A 23,056-nucleotide genomic window follows, 5' to 3' on the forward strand; every position below is an offset into this window, starting at 1 on the left:
CGACCCCTCACCCCCGACCCCTCACCCCCGACCCCTCACCCCCGACCCCTCACCCCCGACCCCTCACCCCCGACCCCTCACCCCCGACCCCTCACCCCCGACCCCTCACCCCCGACCCCTCACCCCGACCCCTCACCCCGACCCCTCACCCCCGACCCCTCACCCCGACCCCTCACCCCCGACCCCTCACCCCCGACCCCTCACCCCCGACCCCTCACCCCCGACCCCTCACCCCCGACCCCTCACCCCGACCCCTCACCCCCGACCCCTCACCCCGACCCCTCACCCCCGACCCCTCACCCCCGACCCCTCACCCCCGACCCCTCACCCCCGACCCCTCACCCCCGACCCCTCACCCCCGACCCCTCACCCCCGACCCCTCACCCCGACCCCTCACCCCCGACCCCCTCACCCCCGACCCCTCACCCCCGACCCCTCACCCCCGACCCCTCACCCCCGACCCCTCACCCCCGACCCCTCACCCCCGACCCCTCACCCCCGACCCCTCACCCCCGACCCCTCACCCCCGACCCCTCACCCCCGACCCCTCACCCCCGACCCCTCACCCCCGACCCCTCACCCCCGACCCCTCACCCCCGACCCCTCACCCCCGACCCCTCACCCCCGACCCCTCACCCCCGACCCCTCACCCCCGACCCCTCACCCCCGACCCCTCACCCCCGACCCCTCACCCCCGACCCCTCACCCCCGACCCCTCACCCCCGACCCCTCACCCCCGACCCCTCACCCCCGACCCCTCACCCCCGACCCCTCACCCCCGACCCCTCACCCCCGACCCCTCACCCCCGACCCCTCACCCCCGACCCCTCACCCCCGACCCCTCACCCCCGACCCCTCACCCCCGACCCCTCACCCCCGACCCCTCACCCCCGACCCCTCACCCCCGACCCCTCACCCCCGACCCCTCACCCCTCACCCCCGACCCCTCACCCCCGACCCCTCACCCCCGACCCCTCACCCCCGACCCCTCACCCCCCCACCCTGACCCCCCCACCCTGACCCCCCCACCCTGACCCCCCCACCCTGACCCCCCCACCCTGACCCCCCCACCCTGACCCCCCCACCCTGACCCCCCCAACCTGACCCCCCACCCTGACCCCTGACCCTGACCCCCCACCCTGACCCCTCACCCCCCACCCTGACCCCTCACCCCCCACCCTGACCCCTCACCCCCCACCCTGACCCCTCACCCCCCACCCTGACCCCTCACCCCCCACCCTGACCCCTCACCCCCCACCCTGACCCCTCACCCCCCACCCTGACCCCTCACCCCCCACCCTGACCCCTCACCCCCCACCCTGACCCCTCACCCCCCACCCTGACCCCTCACCCCCCACCCTGACCCCTCACCCCCCACCCTGACCCCTCACCCCCCACCCTGACCCCTCACCCCCCACCCTGACCCCTCACCCCCCACCCTGACCCCTCACCCCCCACCCTGACCCCTCACCCCCCCACCCTGACCCCTCACCCCCCACCCTGACCCCTCACCCCCCACCCTGACCCCTCACCCCCCACCCTGACCCCTCACCCCCACCCTGACCCCTCACCCCCACCCTGACCCCTCACCCCCGACCCCCATCCCCGACCCTGACCCCCCTGACCCCTCACCCCTCACCCCTGAGCCCTCACCCTGAGCCCTCACCCTGACCCCTCACCCCCACCCTGCCCCCCACTCTGACCCCTCACCCCCACCCTGCCCCCCACTCTGACCCCTCACCCCCACTCTGACCCCTCACCCCCACTCTGACCCCTCACCCCCACTCTGACCCCTCACCCCCACTCTGACCCCTCACCCCCACTCTGACCCCTCACCCCCACTCTGACCCCTCACCTCCACTCTGACCCCTCACCCCCACTCTGACCCTGACCCCCCACCCTGACCCCCCACCCTGACCCCCCACCCTGACCCCCCACCCTGACCCCCCACCCTGGACCCCTCCCACCCTGACCCCTCCCACCCTGACCCCTCCCAACCTGACCCCACACCCTGACCCCTCAACCCCACCCTGACCCCTCAACCCCACCCTGACCCCTCAACCCCACCCTGACCCCTCAACCCCACCCTGACCCCTCAACCCCACCCTGACCCCTCAACCCCACCCTGACCCCTCAACCCCACCCTGACCCCTCAACCCCACCCTGACACCCTGACCCCCTCCCCCTGGCCCCTCCCCCCTGGCCCCGGACCCCCGACCCTGGCCCCGGACCCCCGACCCTGGCCCCGGACCCCCGACCCTGGCCCCGGACCCCCGACCCTGGCCCCGGACCCCCGACCCTGGCCCCGGACCCCCGACCCTGACCCCTCACCCCCGACCCTGACCCCTCACCCCCGACCCTGACCCCTCACCCCCGACCCTCACCCCCACCCTGACCCCTCACCCCCACCCTGACCCCTCACCCCCACCCTGACCCCTCACCCCCACCCTGACCCCTCACCCCCACCCTGACCCCTCACCCCCGACCCTGACCCCTCACCCCCGACCCTGACCCCTCACCCCCGACCCTGACCCCTCACCCCCAAACCTGACCCCCCATCCCCGACCCTCACCCCTGACCCCTCACCCCTGACCCCTCACCCCTGACCCCTCACCCTGACCCCTCACCCTGACCCCTCACCCTGACCCCTCACCCTGACCCCTCACCCCCACCCTGCCCCCCACTCTGACCCCTCACCCCCACCCTGCCCCCCACTCTGACCCCTCACCCCCACTCTGACCCCCCACTCTGACCCCCCACCCTGACCCCCCACCCTGACCCCCCACCCTGACCCCTCACCCTGACCCCCTCCCACCCTGACCCCTCCCACCCTGACCCCTCCCACCCTGACCCCTCCCACCCTGACCCTGACCCCACACCCTGACCCCTCAACCCCACCCTGACCCCTCAACCCCACCCTGACCCCTCAACCCCACCCTGACCCCTCAACCCCACCCTGACCCCTCAACCCCACCCTGACCCCTCAACCCCACCCTGACCCCTCAACCCCCCCCTGACCCCTCAACCCCCCCCGGCCCCGGACCCCCCCCTGGCCCCGGACCCCCCCCTGGCCCCGGACCCCCCCCTGGCCCCGGACCCCCCCCTGGCCCCGGACCCCCCCCTGGCCCCGGACCCCCGACCCTGACCCCTCACCCCCGACCCTGACCCCTCACCCCCGACCCTGACCCCTCACCCCCGACCCTCACCCCCACCCTGACCCCTCACCCCCACCCTGACCCCTCACCCCCACCCTGACCCCTCACCCCCACCCTGACCCCTCACCCCCACCCTGACCCCTCACCCCCAACCCTGACCCCTCACCCCTGACCCCTCACCCCTGACCCCTCACCCCTGACCCCTCACCCTGACCCCTCACCCTGACCCCTCACCCTGACCCCTCACCCTGACCCCTCACCCCCACCCTGCCCCCCACTCTGACCCCTCACCCCCACCCTGCCCCCCACTCTGACCCCTCACCCCCACTCTGACCCCCCACTCTGACCCCCCACCCTGACCCCCCACCCTGACCCCCCACCCTGACCCCTCACCCTGACCCCCTCCCACCCTGACCCCCTCCCACCCTGACCCCTCCCACCCTGACCCCTCCCACCCTGACCCCTCCCACCCTGACCCTGACCCCACACCCTGACCCCTCAACCCCACCCTGACCCCTCAACCCCACCCTGACCCCTCAACCCCACCCTGACCCCTCAACCCCACCCTGACCCCTCAACCCCACCCTGACCCCTCAACCCCCCCCTGACCCCTCAACCCCCCCCGGCCCCGGACCCCCCCCTGGCCCCGGACCCCCCCCTGGCCCCGGACCCCCCCCTGGCCCCGGACCCCCCCCTGGCCCCGGACCCCCCCCTGGCCCCGGACCCCCCCCTGGCCCCGGACCCCCCCCTGGCCCCGGACCCCCCCCTGGCCCCGGACCCCCCCCTGGCCCCGGACCCCCCCCTGGCCCCGGACCCCCCCCTGGCCCCGGACCCCCCCCTGGCCCCGGACCCCCCCCTGGCCCCGGACCCCCCCTGGCCCCGGACCCCCCCCTGGCCCCGGACCCCCCCCTGGCCCCGGACCCCCCCCTGGCCCCGGACCCCCCCCTGGCCCCGGACCCCCCCCTGGCCCCGGACCCCCCCCTGGCCCCGGACCCCCCCCTCGCCCCGGACCCCCCCCTCGCCCCGGACCCCCCCCTCGCCCCGGACCCCCCCCTCGCCCCGGACCCCCCCCTCGCCCCGGACCCCCCCCTCGCCCCGGACCCCCCCCTCGCCCCGGACCCCCCCCTCGCCCCGGACCCCCCCCCTCGCCCCGGACCCCCCCCTCGCCCCGGACCCCCCCCTCGCCCCGGACCCCCCCCTCGCCCCGGACCCCCCCCTCGCCCCGGACCCCCCCCTCGCCCCGGACCCCCCCCTCGCCCCGGACCCCCCCCTCGCCCCGGACCCCCCCCTCGCCCCGGACCCCCCCCTCGCCCCGGACCCCCCCCTCGCCCCGGACCCCCCCCTCGCCCCGGACCCCCCCCTCGCCCCGGACCCCCCCCTCGCCCCGGACCCCCCCCTCGCCCCGGACCCCCCCCTCGCCCCGGACCGTCCCCTCGCCCCGGACCGTCCCCTCGCCCCGGACCGTCCCCTCGCCCCGGACCGTCCCCTCGCCCCGGACCGTCCCCTCGCCCCGGACCGTCCCCTCGCCCCGGACCGTCCCCTCGCCCCGGACCGTCCCCTCGCCCCGGACCGTCCCCTCGCCCCGGACCCCCCCCTCGCCCCGGACCCCCCCCTCGCCCCGGACCCCCCCCTCGCCCCGGACCGTCCCCTCGCCCCGGACCGTCCCCTCGCCCCGGACCGTCCCCTCGCCCCGGACCGTCCCCTCGCCCCGGACCGTCCCCTCGCCCCGGACCGTCCCCTCGCCCCGGACCGTCCCCTCGCCCCGGACCGTCCCCTCGCCCCGGACCGTCCCCTCGCCCCGGACCGTCCCCTCGCCCCGGACCGTCCCCTCGCCCCGGACCGTCCCCTCGCCCCGGACCGTCCCCTCGCCCCGGACCGTCCCCTCGCCCCGGACCGTCCCCTCGCCCCGGACCGTCCCCTCGCCCCGGACCGTCCCCTCGCCCCGGACCGTCCCCTCGCCCCGGACCGTCCCCTCGCCCCGGACCGTCCCCTCGCCCCGGACCGTCCCCTCGCCCCGGACCGTCCCCTCGCCCCGGACCGTCCCCTCGCCCCGGACCGTCCCCTCGCCCCGGACCGTCCCCTCGCCCCGGACCGTCCCCTCGCCCCGGACCGTCCCCTCGCCCCGGACCGTCCCCTCGCCCCGGACCGTCCCCTCGCCCCGGACCGTCCCCTCGCCCCGGACCGTCCCCTCGCCCCGGACCGTCCCCTCGCCCCGGACCGTCCCCTCGCCCCGGACCGTCCCCTCGCCCCGGACCGTCCCCTCGCCCCGGACCGTCCCCTCGCCCCGGACCGTCCCCTCGCCCCGGACCGTCCCCTCGCCCCGGACCGTCCCCTCGCCCCGGACCGTCCCCTCGCCCCGGACCGTCCCCTCGCCCCGGACCGTCCCCTCGCCCCGGACCGTCCCCTCGCCCCGGACCGTCCCCTCGCCCCGGACCGTCCCCTCGCCCCGGACCGTCCCCTCGCCCCGGACCGTCCCCTCGCCCCGGACCGTCCCCTCGCCCCGGACCGTCCCCTCGCCCCGGACCGTCCCCTCGCCCCGGACCGTCCCCTCGCCCCGGACCGTCCCCTCGCCCCGGACCGTCCCCTCGCCCCGGACCGTCCCCTCGCCCCGGACCGTCCCCTCGCCCCGGACCGTCCCCTCGCCCCGGACCGTCCCCTCGCCCCGGACCGTCCCCTCGCCCCGGACCGTCCCCTCGCCCCGGACCGTCCCCTCGCCCCGGACCGTCCCCTCGCCCCGGACCGTCCCCTCGCCCCGGACCGTCCCCTCGCCCCGGACCGTCCCCTCGCCCCCGGTCCCCTCACCCCCGCCCCCCAGACCCTCTCACCCCCCCCAGACCCTCTCACCCCCCCGACCCTCTCCCACCCCCCCCCCCGACCCTCTCACGCCCCCCCAGACCCTCTCTCGCCCCCCCAGACCCTCTCCCGCCCCCCCAGACCCTCTCCCGCCCCCCCGACCCTCTCCCACCCCCCCCGACCCTCTCCCACCCCCCCCAGACCCTCTCACTCCCCCCCCAGACCCTCTCACTCCCCCCCCAGACCCTCTCACTCCCCCCCCAGACCCTCTCACTCCCCCCCAGACCCTCTCACTCCCCCCCCAGACCCTCTCACTCCCCCCCCAGACCCTCTCACTCCCCCCCCAGACCCTCTCACTCCCCCCCCAGACCCTCTCACTGCCCCCCCCCAGACCCTCTCACTGCCCCCCCCCAGACCCTCTCACTGCCCCCCCCCAGACCCTCTCACTCCCCCCCCCCCAAGACCCTCTCACTGCCCCCCCCAGACCCTCTCACTGCCCCCCCCAGACCCTCTCACTGCCCCCCCCCAGACCCTCTCACTGCCCCCCCCCCAGACCCTCTCACTGCCCCCCCCCCAGACCCTCTCACTGCCCCCCCCAGACCCTCTCACTGCCCCCCCCAGACCCTCTCACTCCCCCCCAGACCCTCTCACTCCCCCTCAGACCCTCTCACCCTCCCCCCCCCCAGAACCTCTCACCCCCCCCCAGACCCTCTCAATGCCCCAGACCCTCTCACCCCCCCTCCCCCAGACCCTCTCACCCCCCCTCCCCCAGACCCTCTCACCCCCCCTCCCCCAGACCCTCTCACCCCCCCCAAGACGGTCCCCTGACCCCCGGTCCCCTCCCCCCTGACCCCCGACCCTCTCACCCCCCCCCAGACCCCCTCACCCCCCCCAGACCCCCTCACCCCCCCCCCCAGACCCCCTCACCCCCCCCAGACCCCCTCACCCCCCCCAGACCCTCTCACCCCCCCCAGACCCTCTCACCCCCCCCAGACCCTCTCACCCCCCCCCCAGAACCTCTCACTGCCCCCCCCAGACCCTCTCACTGCCCCCCCCCAGACCCTCTCACTCCCCCCCAGACCCTCTCACTCCCCCTCAGACACTCTCACCCTCCCCCCCCCAGAACCTCTCACCCCCCCCCCAGACCCTCTCAATGCCCCAGACCCTCTCACCCCCCCTCCCCCAGACCCTCTCACCCCCCTCCCCCAGACCCTCTCACCCCCCCCTCCCCCAGACCCTCTCACCCCCCCTCCCCCAGACCCTCTCACCCCCCCTCCCCCAGACCCTCTCACCCCCCCTCCCCCAGACCCTCTCACCCCCCCCAAGACGGTCCCCTGACCCCCGGTCCCCTCCCCCCTGACCCCTCCCCCCTGACCCCGACCCTCTCACCCCCCCAGACCCCCTCACCCCCCCCAGACCCCCTCACCCCCCCCAGACCCCCTCACCCCCCCCAGACCCCCTCACCCCCCCCAGACCCCCTCACCCCCCCCAGACCCCCTCACCCCCCCAGACCCCCTCACCCCCCCCAGACCCCCTCACCCCCCCCAGACCCCCTCACCCCCCCCAGACCCCCTCACCCCCCCAGACCCCCTCATCCCCCCCAGACCCCCTCATCCCCCCCAGACCCCCTCATCCCCCCCAGACCCCCTCACCCCCCCCAGACCCCCTCACCCCCCCCAGACCCCCTCACCCCCCCCAGACCCCCTCACCCCCCCCAGACCCCCTCACCCCCCCCAGACCCCCTCACCCCCCCCAGACCCTCTCACCCCCCCCAGACCCTCTCACCCCCCCCAGACCCTCTCACCCCCCCCAGACCCTCTCACCCCCCCCAGACCCTCTCACCCCCCCAGACCCTCTCACCCCCCCCCAGACCCTCTCACCCCCCCCCAGACCCTCTCACCCCCCCCCAGACCCTCTCACCCCCCCCCAGACCCTCTCACCCCCCCCCAGACCCTCTCACCCCCCCCCAGACCCTCTCACCCCCCCCCCAGACCCTCTCACCCCCCCCCAGACCCTCACCCCCCCCCACCCTGACCCCTCACCGCCCCCACCCTGACCCCTCACCGCCCCCACCCTGACCCCTCACCGCCCCCACCCTGACCCCTCACCGCCCCCACCCTGACCCCTCACCGCCCCCACCCTGACCCCTCACCGTCCCCACCCTGACCCCTCACCGCCCCCACCCTGACCCCTCACCGCCCCCACCCTGACCCCTCACCGCCCCCACCCTGACCCCTCACCGCCCCCACCCTGACCCCTCACCGCCCCCACCCTGACCCCTCACCGCCCCCACCCTGACCCCTCACCGCCCCCACCCTGACCCCTCACCGCCCCCACCCTGACCCCTCACCGCCCCCACCCTGACCCCTCACCGCCCCCACCCTGACCCATCACCCCTCACCGCCCCCACCCTGACCCCTCACCCCCCCCCCTCCCTGACTGACTTCTCACCCCCGACCCTGATCCCTCACCCTGTCGCCAGGTCCCTGAGGTATTCTGGAGGGAGGCACTGAGGGAGGTGCTCAGTCCGGAGGGTCAGAGGGAGTTGCTCTGTACGGAGGGTCAGAGGGAGTTGCTCTGTACGGAGGGTCAGAGGGAGCTGCTCTGGAGGGAGGGTCAGAGGGAGCTGCTCTGTACGGAGGGTCAGAGGGAGCTGCTCTGTACGGAGGGTCAGAGGGAGCTGCTCTGTACGGAGGGTCAGAGGGAGCTGCTCTGGAGGGAGGGTCAGAGGGAGCTGCTCTGTACGGAGGGTCAGAGGGAGCTGCTCTGTACGGAGGGTCAGAGGGAGTTGCTCTGGAGGGAGGGTCAGAGGGAGCTGCTCTGTACGGAGGGTCAGAGGGAGCTGCTCTGTACGGAGGGTCAGAGGGAGTTGCTCTGGAGGGAGGGTCAGAGGGAGTTGCTCTGTACGGAGGGACAGAGGGAGCTGCTCTGTACGGAGGGTCAGAGGGAGTTGCTCTGTACGGAGGGTCAGAGGGAGTTGCTCTGTACGGAGGGTCAGAGGGAGCTGCTCTGGAGGGAGGGTCAGAGGGAGTTGCTCCGTACGGAGAGTCAGAGGGAGCTGCTCTGGAGGGAGGGTCAGAGGGAGTTGCTCCGTACGGAGGGTCAGAGGGAGCTGCTCTGGAGGGAGGGTCAGAGGGAGTTGCTCTGTACGGAGGGTCAGAGGGAGTTGCTCTGTACGGAGGGTCAGAGGGATTTGCTCTGTATGGAGGGTCAGAGGGAGCTGCTCTGGAGGGAGGGTCAGAGGGAGCTGCTCTGGAGGGAGGGTCAGAGGGAGTTGCTCTGGAGGGAGGGTCAGAGGGAGCTGCTCTGTACGGAGGGTCAGAGGGAGCTGCTCTGGAGGGAGGGTCAGAGGGAGTTGCTCTGTACGGAGGGTCAGAGGGAGTTGCTCCGTACGGAGGGTCAGAGGGAGCTGCTCAGTACGGAGGGTCAGAGGGAGTTGCTCTGGAGGGAGGGTCAGAGGGGTTGCTCTGTACGGAGGGTCAGAGGGAGCTGCTCTGTACGGAGGGTCAGAGGGAGTTGCTCTGGAGGGAGGGTCAGAGGGAGTTGCTCTGGAGGGAGTGTCAGAGGGAGTTGCTCTGTACGGAGGGTCAGAGGGACCTGCTCTGTACGGAGGGTCAGAGGGAGTTGCTCTGGAGGGAGGGTCAGAGGGAGTTGCTCTGGAGGGAGGGTCAGAGGGAGTTGCTCTGGAGGGAGGGTCAGAGGGAGTTGCTCTGGAGGGAGGGTCAGAGGGAGCTGCTCTGTACGGAGGGTCAGAGGGAGCTGCTCTGTACGGAGGGTCAGAGTGAGTTGCTCTGGAGGGAGGGTCAGAGGGAGCTGCTCTGTACGGAGGGTCAGAGGGAGCTGCTCAGAACGGAGGGTCAGAGGGAGCTGCTCTGTACGGAGGGTCAGAGGGAGTTGCTCTGGAGGGAGGGTCAGAGGGAGTTGCTCTGGAGGGAGTGTCAGAGGGACCTGCTCTGTACGGAGGGTCAGAGGGACCTGCTCTGTACGGAGGGTCAGAGGGAGCTGCTCTGTACGGAGGGTCAGAGGGAGTTGCTCTGGAGGGAGGGTCAGAGGGAGCTGCTCTGTACGGAGGGTCAGAGGGACCTGCTCTGTCCGGAGGGTCAGAGGGAGTTGCTCTGCACGGAGGGTCAGAGGGACCTGCTCTGTACGGAGGGTCAGAGGGAGTTGCTCTGGAGGGAGGGTCAGAGGGAGTTGCTCTGTACGGAGGGTCAGAGGGAGCTGCTCTGGAGGGAGGGTCAGAGGGAGCTGCTCTGTACGGAGGGTCAGAGGGACCTGCTCTGTACGGAGGGTCAGAGGGAGCTGCTCAGTACGGAGGGTCAGAGGGAGTTGCTCTGTACGGAGGGTCAGAGGGACCTGCTCTGTACGGAGGGTCAGAGGGAGCTGCTCTGTACGGAGGGTCAGAGGGAGCTGCTCTGTACGGAGGGTCAGAGGGAGCTGCTCTGTACGGAGGGTCAGAGGGAGTTGCTCTGGAGGGAGGGTCAGAGGGAGTTGCTCTGGAGGGAGGGTCAGAGGGAGTTGCTCTGGAGGGAGGGTCAGAGGGAGTTGCTCTGGAGGGAGGGTCAGAGGGAGTTGCTCTGTACGGAGGGTCAGAGGGAGTTGCTCTGGAGGGAGGGTCAGAGGGAGCTGCTCTGTACGGAGGGTCAGAGGGAGTTGCTCTGGAGGGAGGGTCAGAGGGACCTGCTCTGTACGGAGGGTCAGAGGGAGTTGCTCTGGAGGGAGGGTCAGAGGGAGTTGCTCTGTACGGAGGGTCAGAGGGAGTTGCTCTGTACGGAGGGTCAGAGGGAGTTGCTCTGTACGGAGGGTCAGAGGGAGTTGCTCTGTACGGAGGGTCAGAGGGAGCTGCTCTGTACGGAGGGTCAGAGGGAGCTGCTCTGTACGGAGGGTCAGAGGAAGCTGCTCTGTACGGAGGGTCAGAGGGAGTTGCTCTGTACGGAGGGTCAGAGGGAGCTGCTCTGGAGGGAGGGTCCGAGGGAGCTGCTCTGGAGGGAGGGTCAGAGGGAGCTGCTCTATACGGAGGGTCAGAGGGAGTTGCTCTGTACGGAGGGTCAGAGGGAGCTGCTCTGTACGGAGGGTCAGAGGGAGCTGCTCTGTACGGAGGGTCAGAGGGAGTTGCTCTGTACGGAGGGTCAGAGGGAGCTGCTCTGTACGGAGGGTCAGAGGGAGTTGCTCTGTACGGAGGGTCAGAGGGAGCTGCTCTGTACGGAGGGTCAGAGGGAGCTGCTCTGTACGGAGGGTCAGAGGGAGCTGCTCTGGAGGGAGGGTCAGAGGGAGTTGCTCTGTACGGAGGGTCAGAGGGAGTTGCTCTGGAGGGAGGGTCAGAGGGAGCTGCTCTGTACGGAGGGTCAGAGGGAGTTGCTCTGTACGGAGGGTCAGAGGGAGCTGCTCTGGAGGGAGGGTCAGAGGTAGCTGCTCTGTACGGAGGGTCAGAGGGAGTTGCTCTGGAGGGAGGGTCAGAGGGAGCTGCTCTGGAGGGAGGGTCAGAGGGAGTTGCTCTGTACGGAGGGTCAGAGGGAGCTGCTCTGTACGGAGGGTCAGAGGGAGCTGCTCTGTACGGAGGGTCAGAGGGAGCTGCTCAGTACGGAGGGTCAGAGGGAGCTGCTCTGGAGGGAGGGTCAGAGGGAGTTGCTCTGTACGGAGGGTCAGAGGGAGCTGCTCTGTACGGAGGGTCAGAGGGAGATGCTCTGTACGGAGGGTGAGAGGGAGCTGCTCTGAACGGAGGGTCAGAGGGAGCTGCTCTGGAGGGAGGGTCAGAGGGAGTTGCTCTGTACGGAGGGTCAGAGGGAGTTGCTCTGTACGGAGGGTCAGAGGGAGTTGCTCTGTACGGAGGGTCAGAGGGAGCTGCTCTGTACGGAGGGTCAGAGGGAGCTGCTCTGTACGGAGGGTCAGAGGGAGTTGCTCTGTACGGAGGGTCAGAGGGAGTTGCTCTGTACGGAGGGTCAGAGGGAGTTGCTCTGTACGGAGGGTCAGAGGGAGTTGCTCTGTACGGAGGGTCAGAGGGAGTTGCTCTGTACGGAGGGTCCGAGGGAGCTGCTCTGTCCGGAGGGTCAGAGGGAGCTGCTCTGTACGGAGGGTCAGAGGGAGTTGCTCTGTACGGAGGGTCAGAGGGAGCTGCTCTGTACGGAGGGTCAGAGGGAGTTGCTCTGTACGGAGGGTCAGAGGGAGCTGCTCTGTACGGAGGGTCAGAGGGAGCTGCTCTGGAGGGAGGGTCAGAGGGAGCTGCTCTGTACGGAGGGTCAGAGGGAGCTGCTCTGTACGGAGGGTCAGAGGGAGCTGCTCTTGAGGGAGGGTCAGAGGGAGCTGCTCTGTACGGAGGGTCAGAGGGAGCTGCTCTGGAGGGAGGGTCAGAGGGAGCTGCTCTGTACGGAGGGTCAGAGGGAGCTGCTCTGGAGGGAGGGTCAGAGGGAGCTGCTCTGTACGGAGGGTCCGAGGGAGCTGCTCTGGAGGGAGGGTCAGAGGGAGCTGCTCTGGAGGGAGGGTCAGAGGGAGCTGCTCTGGAGGGAGGGTCAGAGGGAGCTGCTCTGGAGGGAGGGTCAGAGGGAGCTGCTCTGGAGGGAGGGTCAGAGGGAGCTGCTCTGTACGGAGGGTCAGAGGGAGCTGCTCTGTACGGAGGGTCAGAGGGAGGTGCTCTGTACGGAGGGTCAGAGGGAGCTGCTCTGTACGGAGGGTCAGAGGGAGCTGCTCTGTACGGAGGGTCAGAGGGAGCTGCTCTGTACGGAGGGTCAGAGGGAGCTGCTCTGTACGGAGGGTCAGAGGGAGCTGCTCTGGAGGGAGGGTCAGAGGGAGTTGCTCTGGAAGGAGGGTCAGAGGGAGCTGCTCTGTACGGAGGGTCAGAGGGAGCTGCTCTGGAGGGAGGGTCAGAGGGAGTTGCTCTGTACGGAGGGTCAGAGGGAGGTGCTCTGTACGGAGGGTCAGAGGGAGCTGCTCTGGTGGGAGGGTCAGGGTAGTGAAGACAGTCCGTGTCCACTGTTAATGAGGACTATTCACTTGAGGTTTGGGGAGATGATACACTGATTGAGCCCTTGATTCTCTCTCTCGTGTGTTCCTCAGTCCCTCGAGTTCAAGGCCATCCCCTTGCACGTTGGCGAGGAGGCCGAATACATGCTGGCACTAAAGCAGGAGCTCCGTGGAGCGATGAAAGGTCTACCATATTACGTCAAGCCCGCTGCACCCAAGAAAGGTACAGTTAGATAATCATACATGGTTCAGATTGCCCGGTACCTCCGCTCCACCTACGCCTGTGCTCGCCTGTCTGTGCCCGTGTGCTCGCCTGTCTGTGCGCCTGTCTGTGCCCGTGTGCTCGCCTGTCTGTGCGCCTGTCTGTGCCCGCCTGTCTGTGCGCCTGTCTGTGCCCGTGTGCTTGCCTGTCTGTGCCCGTGTGCTTGCCTGTCTGTGCCCGTGTGCTCGCCTGTCTGTGCCCGTGTGCTCGCCTGTCTGTGCCCGTGTGCTCGCCTGTCTGTGCCCGTGTGCTCGCCTGTCTGTGCCCGTGTGCTCGCCTGTCTGTGCCCGTGTGCTCGCCTGTCTGTGCCCGTGTGCTCGCCTGTCTGTGCCCGTGTGCTCGCCTGTCTGTGCCCGTGTGCTCGCCTGTCTGTGCCCGTGTGCTCGCCTGTCTGTGCCCTTGTGCTCGCCTGTCTGTGCCCGTGTGCTCGCCTGTCTGTGCCCGTGTGCTCGCCTGTCTGTGCCCGTGTGCTCGCCTGTCTGTGCCCGTGTGCTCGCCTGTCTGTGCCCGTGTGCTCGCCTGTCTGTGCCCGTGTGCTCGCCTGTCTGTGCCCGTGTGCTCGCCTGTCTGTGCCCGTGTGCTCGCCTGTCTGTGCCCGTGTGCTCGCCTGTCTGTGCCCGTGTGCTCGCCTGTCTGTGCCCGTGTGCTCGCCTGTCTGTGCCCGTGTGCTCGCCTGTCTGTGCGCTCGCCTGTCTGTGCCTGTGCGCGCCTGACCCCGGGCGGCTGGGCTCTCTGGCCCCGGGCGGCTGGGCTCTCTGACCCCGGGCGGCTGGGCCCCCTGACCCCGGGCGGCTGGGCTCTCTGGCCCCGGGCGGCTGGGCTCTCTGGCCCCTGGCGGCTGGGCCCCCTGGCCCCGGGCGGCTGGGCTCTCTGGCCCCGGGCGGCTGGGCCCTCTGACCCCGGGCGGCTGGGCCCTCTGACCCCGGGCGGCTGGGCCCTCTGGCCCCGGGCGGCTGGGCTCTCTGGCCCCGGGCGGCTGGGCCCTCTGGCCCCGGGCGGCTGGGCTCTCTGGCCCCGGGCGGCTGGGCTCTCTGGCCCCGGGCGGCTGGGCTCTCTGGCCCCGGGCGGCTGGGCTCTCTGGCCCCGGGCGGCTGGGCTCTCTGGCCCCGGGCGGCTGGGCTCTCTGGCCCCGGGCGGCTGGGCTCTCTGGCCCCGGGCGGCTGGGCTCTCTGGCCCCGGGCGGCTGGGCTCTCTGGCCCCGGGCGGCTGGGCTCTCTGGCCCCGGGCGGCTGGGCTCTCTGGCCCCGGGCGGCTGGGCCCTCTGGCCCCGGGCGGCTGGGCCCTCTGGCCCCGGGCGGCTGGGCCCCCTGGCCCCGGGCGGCTGGGCCCTCTGGCCCCGGGCGGCTGGGCTCTCTGGCCCCGGGCGGCTGGGCTCTCTGGCCCCGGGCGGCTGGGCCCCCTGGCCCCGGGCGGCTGGGCCCCCTGGCCCCGGGCGGCTGGGCCCCCTGGCCCCGGGCGGCTGGGCTCTCTGGCCCCGGGCGGCTGGGCTCTCTGGCCCCGGGCGGCTGGGCCCCCTGGCCCCGGGCGGCTGGGCCCCCTGGCCCCGGGCGGCTGGGCCCCCTGGCCCCGGGCGGCTGGGCCCCCTGACCCGGGCGGCTGGGCTCTCTGGCCCCGGGCGGCTGGGCCCCCTGGCCCCGGGCGGCTGGGCTCTCTGGCCCCGGGCGGCTGGGCCCTCTGGCCCCGGGCGGCTGGGCTCTCTGGCCCCGGGCGGCTGGGCCCCCTGGCCCCGGGCGGCTGGGCCCCCTGGCCCCGGGCGGCTGGGCTCTCTGACCCCGGGCGGCTGGGCCCCCTGGCCCCGGGCGGCTGGGCCCCCTGGCCCCGGGCGGCTGGGCTCTCTGGCCCCGGGCGGCTGGGCCCCCTGGCCCCGGGCGGCTGGGCCCCCTGGCCCCGGGCGGCTGGGCCCCCTGGCCCCGGGCGGCTGGGCCCCCTGGCCCCGGGCGGCTGGGCCCCCTGGCCCCGGGCGGCTGGGCCCCCTGGCCCCGGGCGGCTGGGCCCCCTGGCCCCGGGCGGCTGGGCCCCCTGGCCCCGGGCGGCTGGGCCCCCTGGCCCCGGGCGGCTGGGCCCCCTGGCCCCGGGCGGCTGGGCCCCCTGGCCCCGGGCGGCTGGGCCCCCTGGCCCCGGGCGGCTGGGCTCTCTGGCCCCGGGCGGCTGGGCCCCCTGGCCCCGGGCGGCTGGGCCCCCTGGCCCCGGGCGGCTGGGCTCTCTGGCCCCGGGCGGCTGGGCTCTCTGGCCCCGGGCGGCTGGGCCCCCTGACCCCGGGCGGCTGGGCCCCCTGACCCCGGGCGGCTGGGCCCCCTGGCCCCGGGCGGCTGGGCCCCCTGACCCCGGGCGGCTGGGCCCCCTGGCCCCGGGCGGCTGGGCCCCCTGGCCCCGGGCGGCTGGGCCCCCTGGCCCCGGGCGGCTGGGCTCTCTGGCCCCGGGCGGCTGGGCTCTCTGGCCCCGGGCGGCTGGGCTCTCTGGCCCCGGGCGGCTGGGCTCTCTGGCCCTCGGCGGCTGGGCTCTCTGGCCCCGGGCGGCTGGGCCCCCGGGCGGCTGGGCCCCCTGGCCCCGGGCGGCTGGGCCCCCTGGCCCCGGGCGGCTGGGCCCCCTGGCCCCGGGCGGCTGGGCCCCCTGGCCCCGGGCGGCTGGGCTCTCTGGCCCCGGGCGGCTGGGCTCTCTGGCCCCGGGCGGCTGGGCTCTCTGGCCCCGGGCGGCTGGGCTCTCTGGCCCCGGGCGGCTGGGCTCTCTGGCCCCGGGCGGCTGGGCTCTCTGGCCCCGGGCGGCTGGGCTCTCTGGCCCCGGGCGGCTGGGCTCTCTGGCCCCGGGCGGCTGGGCTCTCTGGCCCCGGGCGGCTGGGCTCTCTGGCCCCGGGCGGCTGGGCTCTCTGGCCCCGGGCGGCTGGGCTCTCTGGCCCCGGGCGGCTGGGCTCTCTGGCCCCGGGCGGCTGGGCTCTCTGGCCCCGGGCGGCTGGGCCCCCTGACCCGGGCGGCTGGGCTCTCTGGCCCCGGGCGGCTGGGCCCCCTGGCCCCGGGCGGCTGGGCCCCCTGACCCGGTGATTCACGGTGCGTCTGTTCTGCCCTCTCCGCAGATATTGAACGTTACTCCGACAAGTACCAGTCCTCGGGGCCGACTGACAACACCATCGAATGGAATCCTGGTGAGTGAGCCGAGTTCCGCTTGTTTGATTCACACCCTGGGCTGGGCCTCCCTGCATCTCCGCCAAGGCTGTTTCCATCATCCCCTGTCTCCGTCACCAAGTCCCATCCCACTCCACCACCACCTGCAACCAGCCTGTACTGCCCATCACTAATTGCCCCGCGAGGAGGCGGGGGGTGAGCCGCCATCTTGAACCCGCTGCAGGTACACCCACCGTGCTGTTAGGGAGGGAGTTCCGCGATTCCGACCCGGCGACAGTGAAGGAGCGGCCGATATATTCCCGAGTCGGGATGGCGAGCGGCTCGGAGGGGAAACTTGCAGGTGGGGGTGTTCCCCAGGTGTCTGCTGCCCCCCTCGCCCGTCTAGATGGTAGAGGTGGCGGGTTTGGAAGGTGCTGTCGAAGGAGCCTCGGCGAGTGGCCACGGTGCGAGTTGTAGACGGTGCACACGGCTGTGCGTCGGGGTGGGGGAGTGAGTGAATGTCGGCGGTCAGCGTGTCAATCGAGCGGGGCTGCTTTGTCCTGCATGGTGTCGAGCTTCTCGAGTGTTGGGAGCCGCGCTCATCCAGGCACACCCCCCCACCCCCCCCACCCCATCCCCACCCCTCCCGCCGAGACTACACACGGTGGCCCCAAATCCTCAAACTCCTCTGAACGGTTACCCCTTTGACCCAGTGTCTTGTCACTATGTTCTGCAGAGAGCCAGAACCATGCGTGGCCCTTTGGGAGACACTCTGGGACAGTAGCAGAACTGTGGAGCAAATGAGTTCAGTGTCCATAAGACATAGAACATAGAACGATACAGCGCAGTACAGGCCCTTCGGCCCACGATGTTGCACCGAAACAAAAGCCATCTAACCTACACTATGCCCTTATCATCCATATGCTTATCCAATAAACTTTTAAATGCCCTCAATGTTGGCGAGTTCACTACTGTTGCAGGTAGGGCATTCCACGGCCTCACCACTCTTTGCGTAAAGAACCTACCTCTGACCTCTGTCCTATATCTATTACCCCTCAGTTTAAAGCTATGTCCCCTCGTGCCAGCCATTTCCATCCGCGGGAGAAGGCTCTCATTGTCCACCCTATCTAACCCCCTGATCATTTTGTATGCCTCTATTAAGTCTCCTCTTAACCTTCTTCTCTCCAACGAAAACAACCTCAAGTCCATCAGCCTTTCCTCATAAGATTTTCCCTCCATACCAGCCAACATCCTGGTAAATCTCCTCTGCACCCGCTCCAAAGCCTCCATGTCCTTCCTATAATGCGGTCACCAGAACTGTACGCAATACTCCAAATGCGGCCGTACCAGAGTTTTGTACAGCTGCAACATGACCTCCTGACTCCGGAATTCAATCCCTCTACCAATAAAGGCCAACACTCCATAGGCCTTCTTCACAACCCTATCAACCTGGGTGGCAACTTTCAGGGATCTATGTACATGGACACCTAGATCCCTCTGCTCATCAACACTTCCAAGAACTTTACCATTAGCCAAATATTCCGCATTCCTGTTATTCCTTCCAAAGTGAATCACCTCACATTTCTCTACATTAAACTCCATTTGCCACCTCTCAGCCCAGCTCTGCAGCTTATCTATGTCCCTCTGTAACCTGCAACATCCTTCCGCACTGTCGACAGCACCACCAACTTTAGTATCGTCTGCAAATTTACTCATCCACCCTTCTGCGCCTTCCTCTAGGTCATTGATAAAAATGACAAACAGCAACGGCCCCAGAACAGATCCTTGTGGTACGCCACTTGTAACTGAACTCCATTCTGAACATTTCCCATCAACCACCGCCCTCTGTCTTCTTTCAGCTAGCCAATTCCTGATCCACATCTCTAAGGGAAAGAGTAGGGCAGCACGGTAGCATTATGGATAGCACAACAGCTTCACAGCTCCAGGGTCCCAGGTTCGATTCCGGCTTGGGTCACTGTCTGTGCGGAGTCTGCACATCCTCCCCGTGTGTGCGTGGGTTTTCTCCGGGTGCTCTGGTTTCCTCCCACAGTCCAAAGATGGGCAGGTTAGGTGGATTGGCCTTGATAAATTGCCCTTAGTGTCCAAAATTGCCCTTGGTGTTGGGTGGGGTTACCGGGTTGTGGGGATCGGGTGGAGGTGTTGACCTTGGGTAGGGTGCTCTTTCCAAGAGCCGGTGCAGACTCGATGGGCTTAATGGCCTCCTTCTGCACTGTAAATTCAGTCACCTTCTCAAAGAACTCGATAAGTTTTGTGAGGCATGACCTACCTTTCACAAAGCCATGCTGACTATCCCTGATCATATTATTCCTATCTAGATGATTATAAATCTTGTCTCTTATAATCCCCTCCAAGACTTTACCCACTACAGACGCGAGGCTCACCGGTCTATAGTTGCCGGGGTTGTCTCTGCTCCCCTTTTTGAACAAAGGGACCACATTTGCTATCCTCCGGTCCTTTGGCACTATTCCTGTAGCCAATGATGACATAAAAATCAAAGCTAAAGGTCCAGCAATCTCTTCCCTGGCCTCCCAGAGAATCCTAGGATAAATCCCATCAGGCCCCGGGGACTTATCTATTTTCAGCCTGTCCAGAATTGCCAACACCTCTTCCCTACGTACCTCAATGCCATCTATTCTAATAGCCTGGGTCTCAGCATTCTCCTCCACAACATTATCTTTTTCCTGAGTGAATACTGACGAAAAATATTCATTTAGTATCTCGCCCCCTGATCATTTTGTATGCCTCTATTAAGTCTCCTCTTCAGACTCCACACACAACTTCCCATCCCTGTCCTTGACTGGTCCTACTCTTTCCCTAGTCATTCGCTTATTCCTGACATACCTATAGAAAGCTTTTGGGTTTTCCTTGATCCTACCTGCCAAATGCTTCTCATGTCCCCTCCTTGCTCGTCTTAGCTCTCTCTTTAGATCCTTCCTCGCTACCTTGTAACTATCGCCCCAACTGAAACTTCACACCTCATCTTCACATAGGCCTCCTTCTTCCTCTTAACAAGAGATTCCACTTCTTTGGTAAACCGCGGTTCCCTCGCTCTACGCCTTCCTCCCTGCCTGACCGGTACATACTTATCAAGAACACGCAGTAGCTGATCCTTGAAAAAGCTCCACTTATCCAGTGTGCCCAACACTTGCAGCCTACTTCTCCACCTTATTCCCCCCAAGTCACATCTAATGGCATCATAATTGCCCTTCCCCCAGCTATAACTCTTGCCCTGCGGTGTATACTTATCCCTTTCCATCATTAACGTAAACGTCACCGAATTGTGGTCACTGTCCCCAAAGTGCTCTCCTACCTCCAAATCCAACACCTGGCCTGGTTCATTACCCAAAACCAAATCCAACGTGGCCTCACCTCTTGTTGGCCTGTCAACATATTGTGTCAGGAAACCCTCCTGCACACACTGTACAAAAAATGACCCATCTAATGTACTCAAACTATATCTCTTCCAGTCAATATTTGGAAAGTTAAAGTCCCCCATAATAACTACCCTGTTACTTTCGCTCTTCTCCAGGATCATCCTCGCCATCCTTTCCTCTACATCCCTAGGACTATTTGGAGGCCAATAGAAAACTCCCAACAGGGTGACCTCTCCTTTCCTGTTTCTAACCTCAGCCCATACTACCTCGGAAGAAGAGTCCCCATCTAGCATCCTCTCCGCCACCGTAATACTGCTCTTGACTAGCAGCGCCACACCTCCCCCTCTTTTGCCTCCTTCTCTGAGCTTACTAAAACACCTAAACCCCGGAACCTGCAACATCCATTCCTGTCCCTGCTCTATCCATGTCTCCGAAATGGCCACAACATCGAAGTCCCAGGTACCAACCCATGCAGCCAGTTCCCCTACCTTATTTCGTATACTCCTGGCATTGAAGTAGACACACTTCAAACCACCTACCTGAACACTGGCCCCCTCCTGCGACGTCAAATCTGTGCTCCTGACCTCTATACTCTCATTCTCCCTTACCCTAAAACTACAATCCAGGTTCCCATGCCCCTGCTGCATTAGTTTAAACCCCCCCCAAAGAGCACTAACAAATCTCCCCCCCAGGATATTTGTGCCCCTCAGGTTCAGATGTAGACCATCCTGTCTGTAGAGGTCCCACCTTCCCCAGAAAGAGCCTCAGTTATCCAGAAATCTGAACCCCTCCCGCCTGCACCATCCCTGTAGCCACGTGTTTAATTGCTCTCTCTCCCTATTCCTCATCTCATTATCACGTGGCACGGGCAACAACCCAGAGATAACAACTCTGTTTGTTCTAGTTCTGAGCTTCCATCCTAGCTCCCTGAAAGCCTGCCTGACATCCTTGTCCCCTTTCCTACCTATGTCGTTAGTGCCAATGTGGACCACGACTTGGGGCTGCTCCCCCTCCCCCTTAAGGACCTGGAAAACACGATCCGAGACATCACGTACCCTTGCACCTGGGAGGCAACATACCAAACGTGAGTCTCTCTCGTTCCCACAGAATCTCCTATCTGTGCCCCTGACTATCGAGTCCCCAATTACTAATGCTCTGCTCCTCTCCCCCCTTCCCTTCTGAGCAACAGGGACAGACTCCGTGCCAGAGGCCCGTACACCATGGCTTAGGAGCAGAATTAGGCCGCTCGGCCCATCGAGTCTGCTCCGCCATTCTATCATGGCAGTTATTTTCTCATCCCCATTCTCCTGCCTTCTCCCCATAACCCCTGATCCCTTATTAATCCAGAACCTGTCTATCTCTGTCTTAAAGACACTCAGTGAATTGGCCTCCACAGACTTCTGCGGCAAAGCGTTCCACAGATTCACCACCCTCTGGCTGGAGAAATTCCTCCTCATCTCTGTTTTAAAGGATCGGCCCGTTAGTCTGAGATTGTGTATCCTGGTTCTAGTTTTTCCTACAAGTGGAAACATCCTCTCCACGTCCACTCTATCCAGGCCTCGCAATATCCTGTAAGTTTCAATAAGATCCCCCCTCATCCTTCTAAACTCCATTAGGGCCGGCCCGGTATCACAGCGGTTAGCACTGTTGCTTCACAGATCCAGGTTCCCGGGTTCGATTCCCCGCTGGGTCACTGTCTGTGCGGAGTCTGCACGTCCTCCCCGTGTGTGCGTGGGTTTCCCCCGGCTGCTCCGGTTTCCTCCCACAGTCCAAAGATGTGCGGGTTAGGTGGATTGGCCGTGCTAAATTGCCCTTGGTGTCCAAAAAGTGTTAGGTGGGGTTGCTGGGTTATGGGGTGGGGACCTTGGGTAGGGTGCTCTTTTCAAGAGCTGGTGCAGACCCGATGGGCCGAATGGCCGCCTTCTGCACTGTAAATTCTATGAGTACAGACCCAGAATCCTCAACCGTTCCTCCTACGGCAAGCTCTTCATTCCAGGGATCGTTCTTGTGAACCTCCTCTGGACCCTTTCCAAGGCCTTAGACACGGGGCCCAAAACTGCTCACAATACTCCAAATGGGGTCTGACCAGAGCCTTATCCAGCCTCAGAAGTACATCCCTGGTCTTGTATTCCTGTCTGCCTTCGATACTGGGCACTTGCCTCTGAGTAGGGGAGGGGAGGGGTGTGAAAAATCCAGAGGGAAGGAGTTAAAGGGTCTCGAGGTTCTTTTTGAAAACATTCTTTTCTTTCTGTCATTCGACAGTCCGCCCCATCAGCAGAGCCTGAGATCTGAAACGCAGAGGTGTGCGGGGGTGCCAGCTAACAATAATTAATTTAATAATCTTTATTGTCACAAGCAGGCAGCACGGTAGCATTGTGGTTAGCACTGTTGCTTCACAGCTCCAGGGTCCCAGGTTCGATTCCGGCGTGGGTCACTGTCGGTGCGGAGTCTGCACGTCCTCCCCGTGTGTGCGTGGGTTTCCTCCGGGTGCTCCGGTTTCCTCCCACAGTCCAAAGGTTAGGTGGATTGGCCATGATAAAATTGCCCTTAGTATCCAAAATTGCCCTTAGTGTTGGGTGGGGTTACTGGGTTATGGGGATAGGGTGGAGGTGTGGACCTTGGGTAGGGTGCTCTTTCCAAGAGCCAGTGCAGACTCGATGGGCCGAATGGCCTCCTTCTGCTCTGTAAATTCTATAATAATAGGCTTACATTAACGCTGCAATGAAGTTACTGTGAAAAGCCCCTAGTCGCCACATTCCGGCGCCTGTTCGGGTACACGGAGAATTCAGAATGTCCAATTCACCTAACAGCACGTCTTTCGGGACTTGTGGGAGGAAACCGGAGCACCCGGAGGAAACCCACGCAGACACGGGGAGAACGTGCAGACTCCGCACAGACAGTGACCCAAGCCGGGAATCAAATCCAGATCTCTGGAGCTGTGGTGCGACCCCCTGTGCCGCCCCCTGTGCCGCCCCCTGTGCCGCCCCCCGTGCCGCCCCCCGTGCCGCCCCCTGTGCCGCCCCCTGTGCCGCCCCCTGTGCCGCCCCCCGCGCCGCCCCCCCCCCCGCGCCGCCCCCCCCCCCGCGCCGCCCACCCCCCGCGCCGCCCCCCCCCCGCGCCGCCCACCCCCCGCGCAGCCCCCCCCGCGCCGCCCCACTTCACCCATCCTGGCAACTACCCAGGAAAGGGTAAACGTGCATTCACATAGCGCCTCTCGCCCCCACCGGACTTCCCACAGTGCTTTGTCACCAATTCCACAGGCGAACCACCCTATGAGAGAAGAAATTCCTCCATCTCCGCACATTCCATTGACCTTCCTGCGAATTTGCTTTTTTGTGATTCCTGTACGATGACAGCCACATCCCCTGTCCTGGAGTCCTTCTCTCTTGTTATTATGTGTTG

The 23,056-nt window shown here is 67.6% G+C and overlaps 1 protein-coding gene across 2 annotated transcripts in view; it reads left to right on the plus strand.

Annotated features, from left to right (window-relative positions):
- The window catches only part of LOC140405800 (DNA-directed RNA polymerase III subunit RPC7-like), a 189,758-nt gene that overhangs the window by 1,132 nt on the left and 165,570 nt on the right, over window positions 1-23,056 (plus strand). For both annotated transcript variants that reach the window (XR_011938764.1, XM_072494231.1), the window contains exons 2-3: window positions 12,996-13,125; window positions 16,232-16,300. Coding sequence is in view for 1 of the 2 variants with exons in the window: in XM_072494231.1 (XP_072350332.1) it covers window positions 12,996-13,125; window positions 16,232-16,300 (199 nt within the window). In the remaining variant the exon portion in view is untranslated. The remainder of the gene's footprint in view (window positions 1-12,995; window positions 13,126-16,231; window positions 16,301-23,056) is intronic.

The sequence above is a fragment of the Scyliorhinus torazame genome, unplaced genomic scaffold, assembly GCF_047496885.1.
Source record: "Scyliorhinus torazame isolate Kashiwa2021f unplaced genomic scaffold, sScyTor2.1 scaffold_243, whole genome shotgun sequence".
Classification (NCBI taxonomy): domain Eukaryota; kingdom Metazoa; phylum Chordata; class Chondrichthyes; order Carcharhiniformes; family Scyliorhinidae; genus Scyliorhinus; species Scyliorhinus torazame.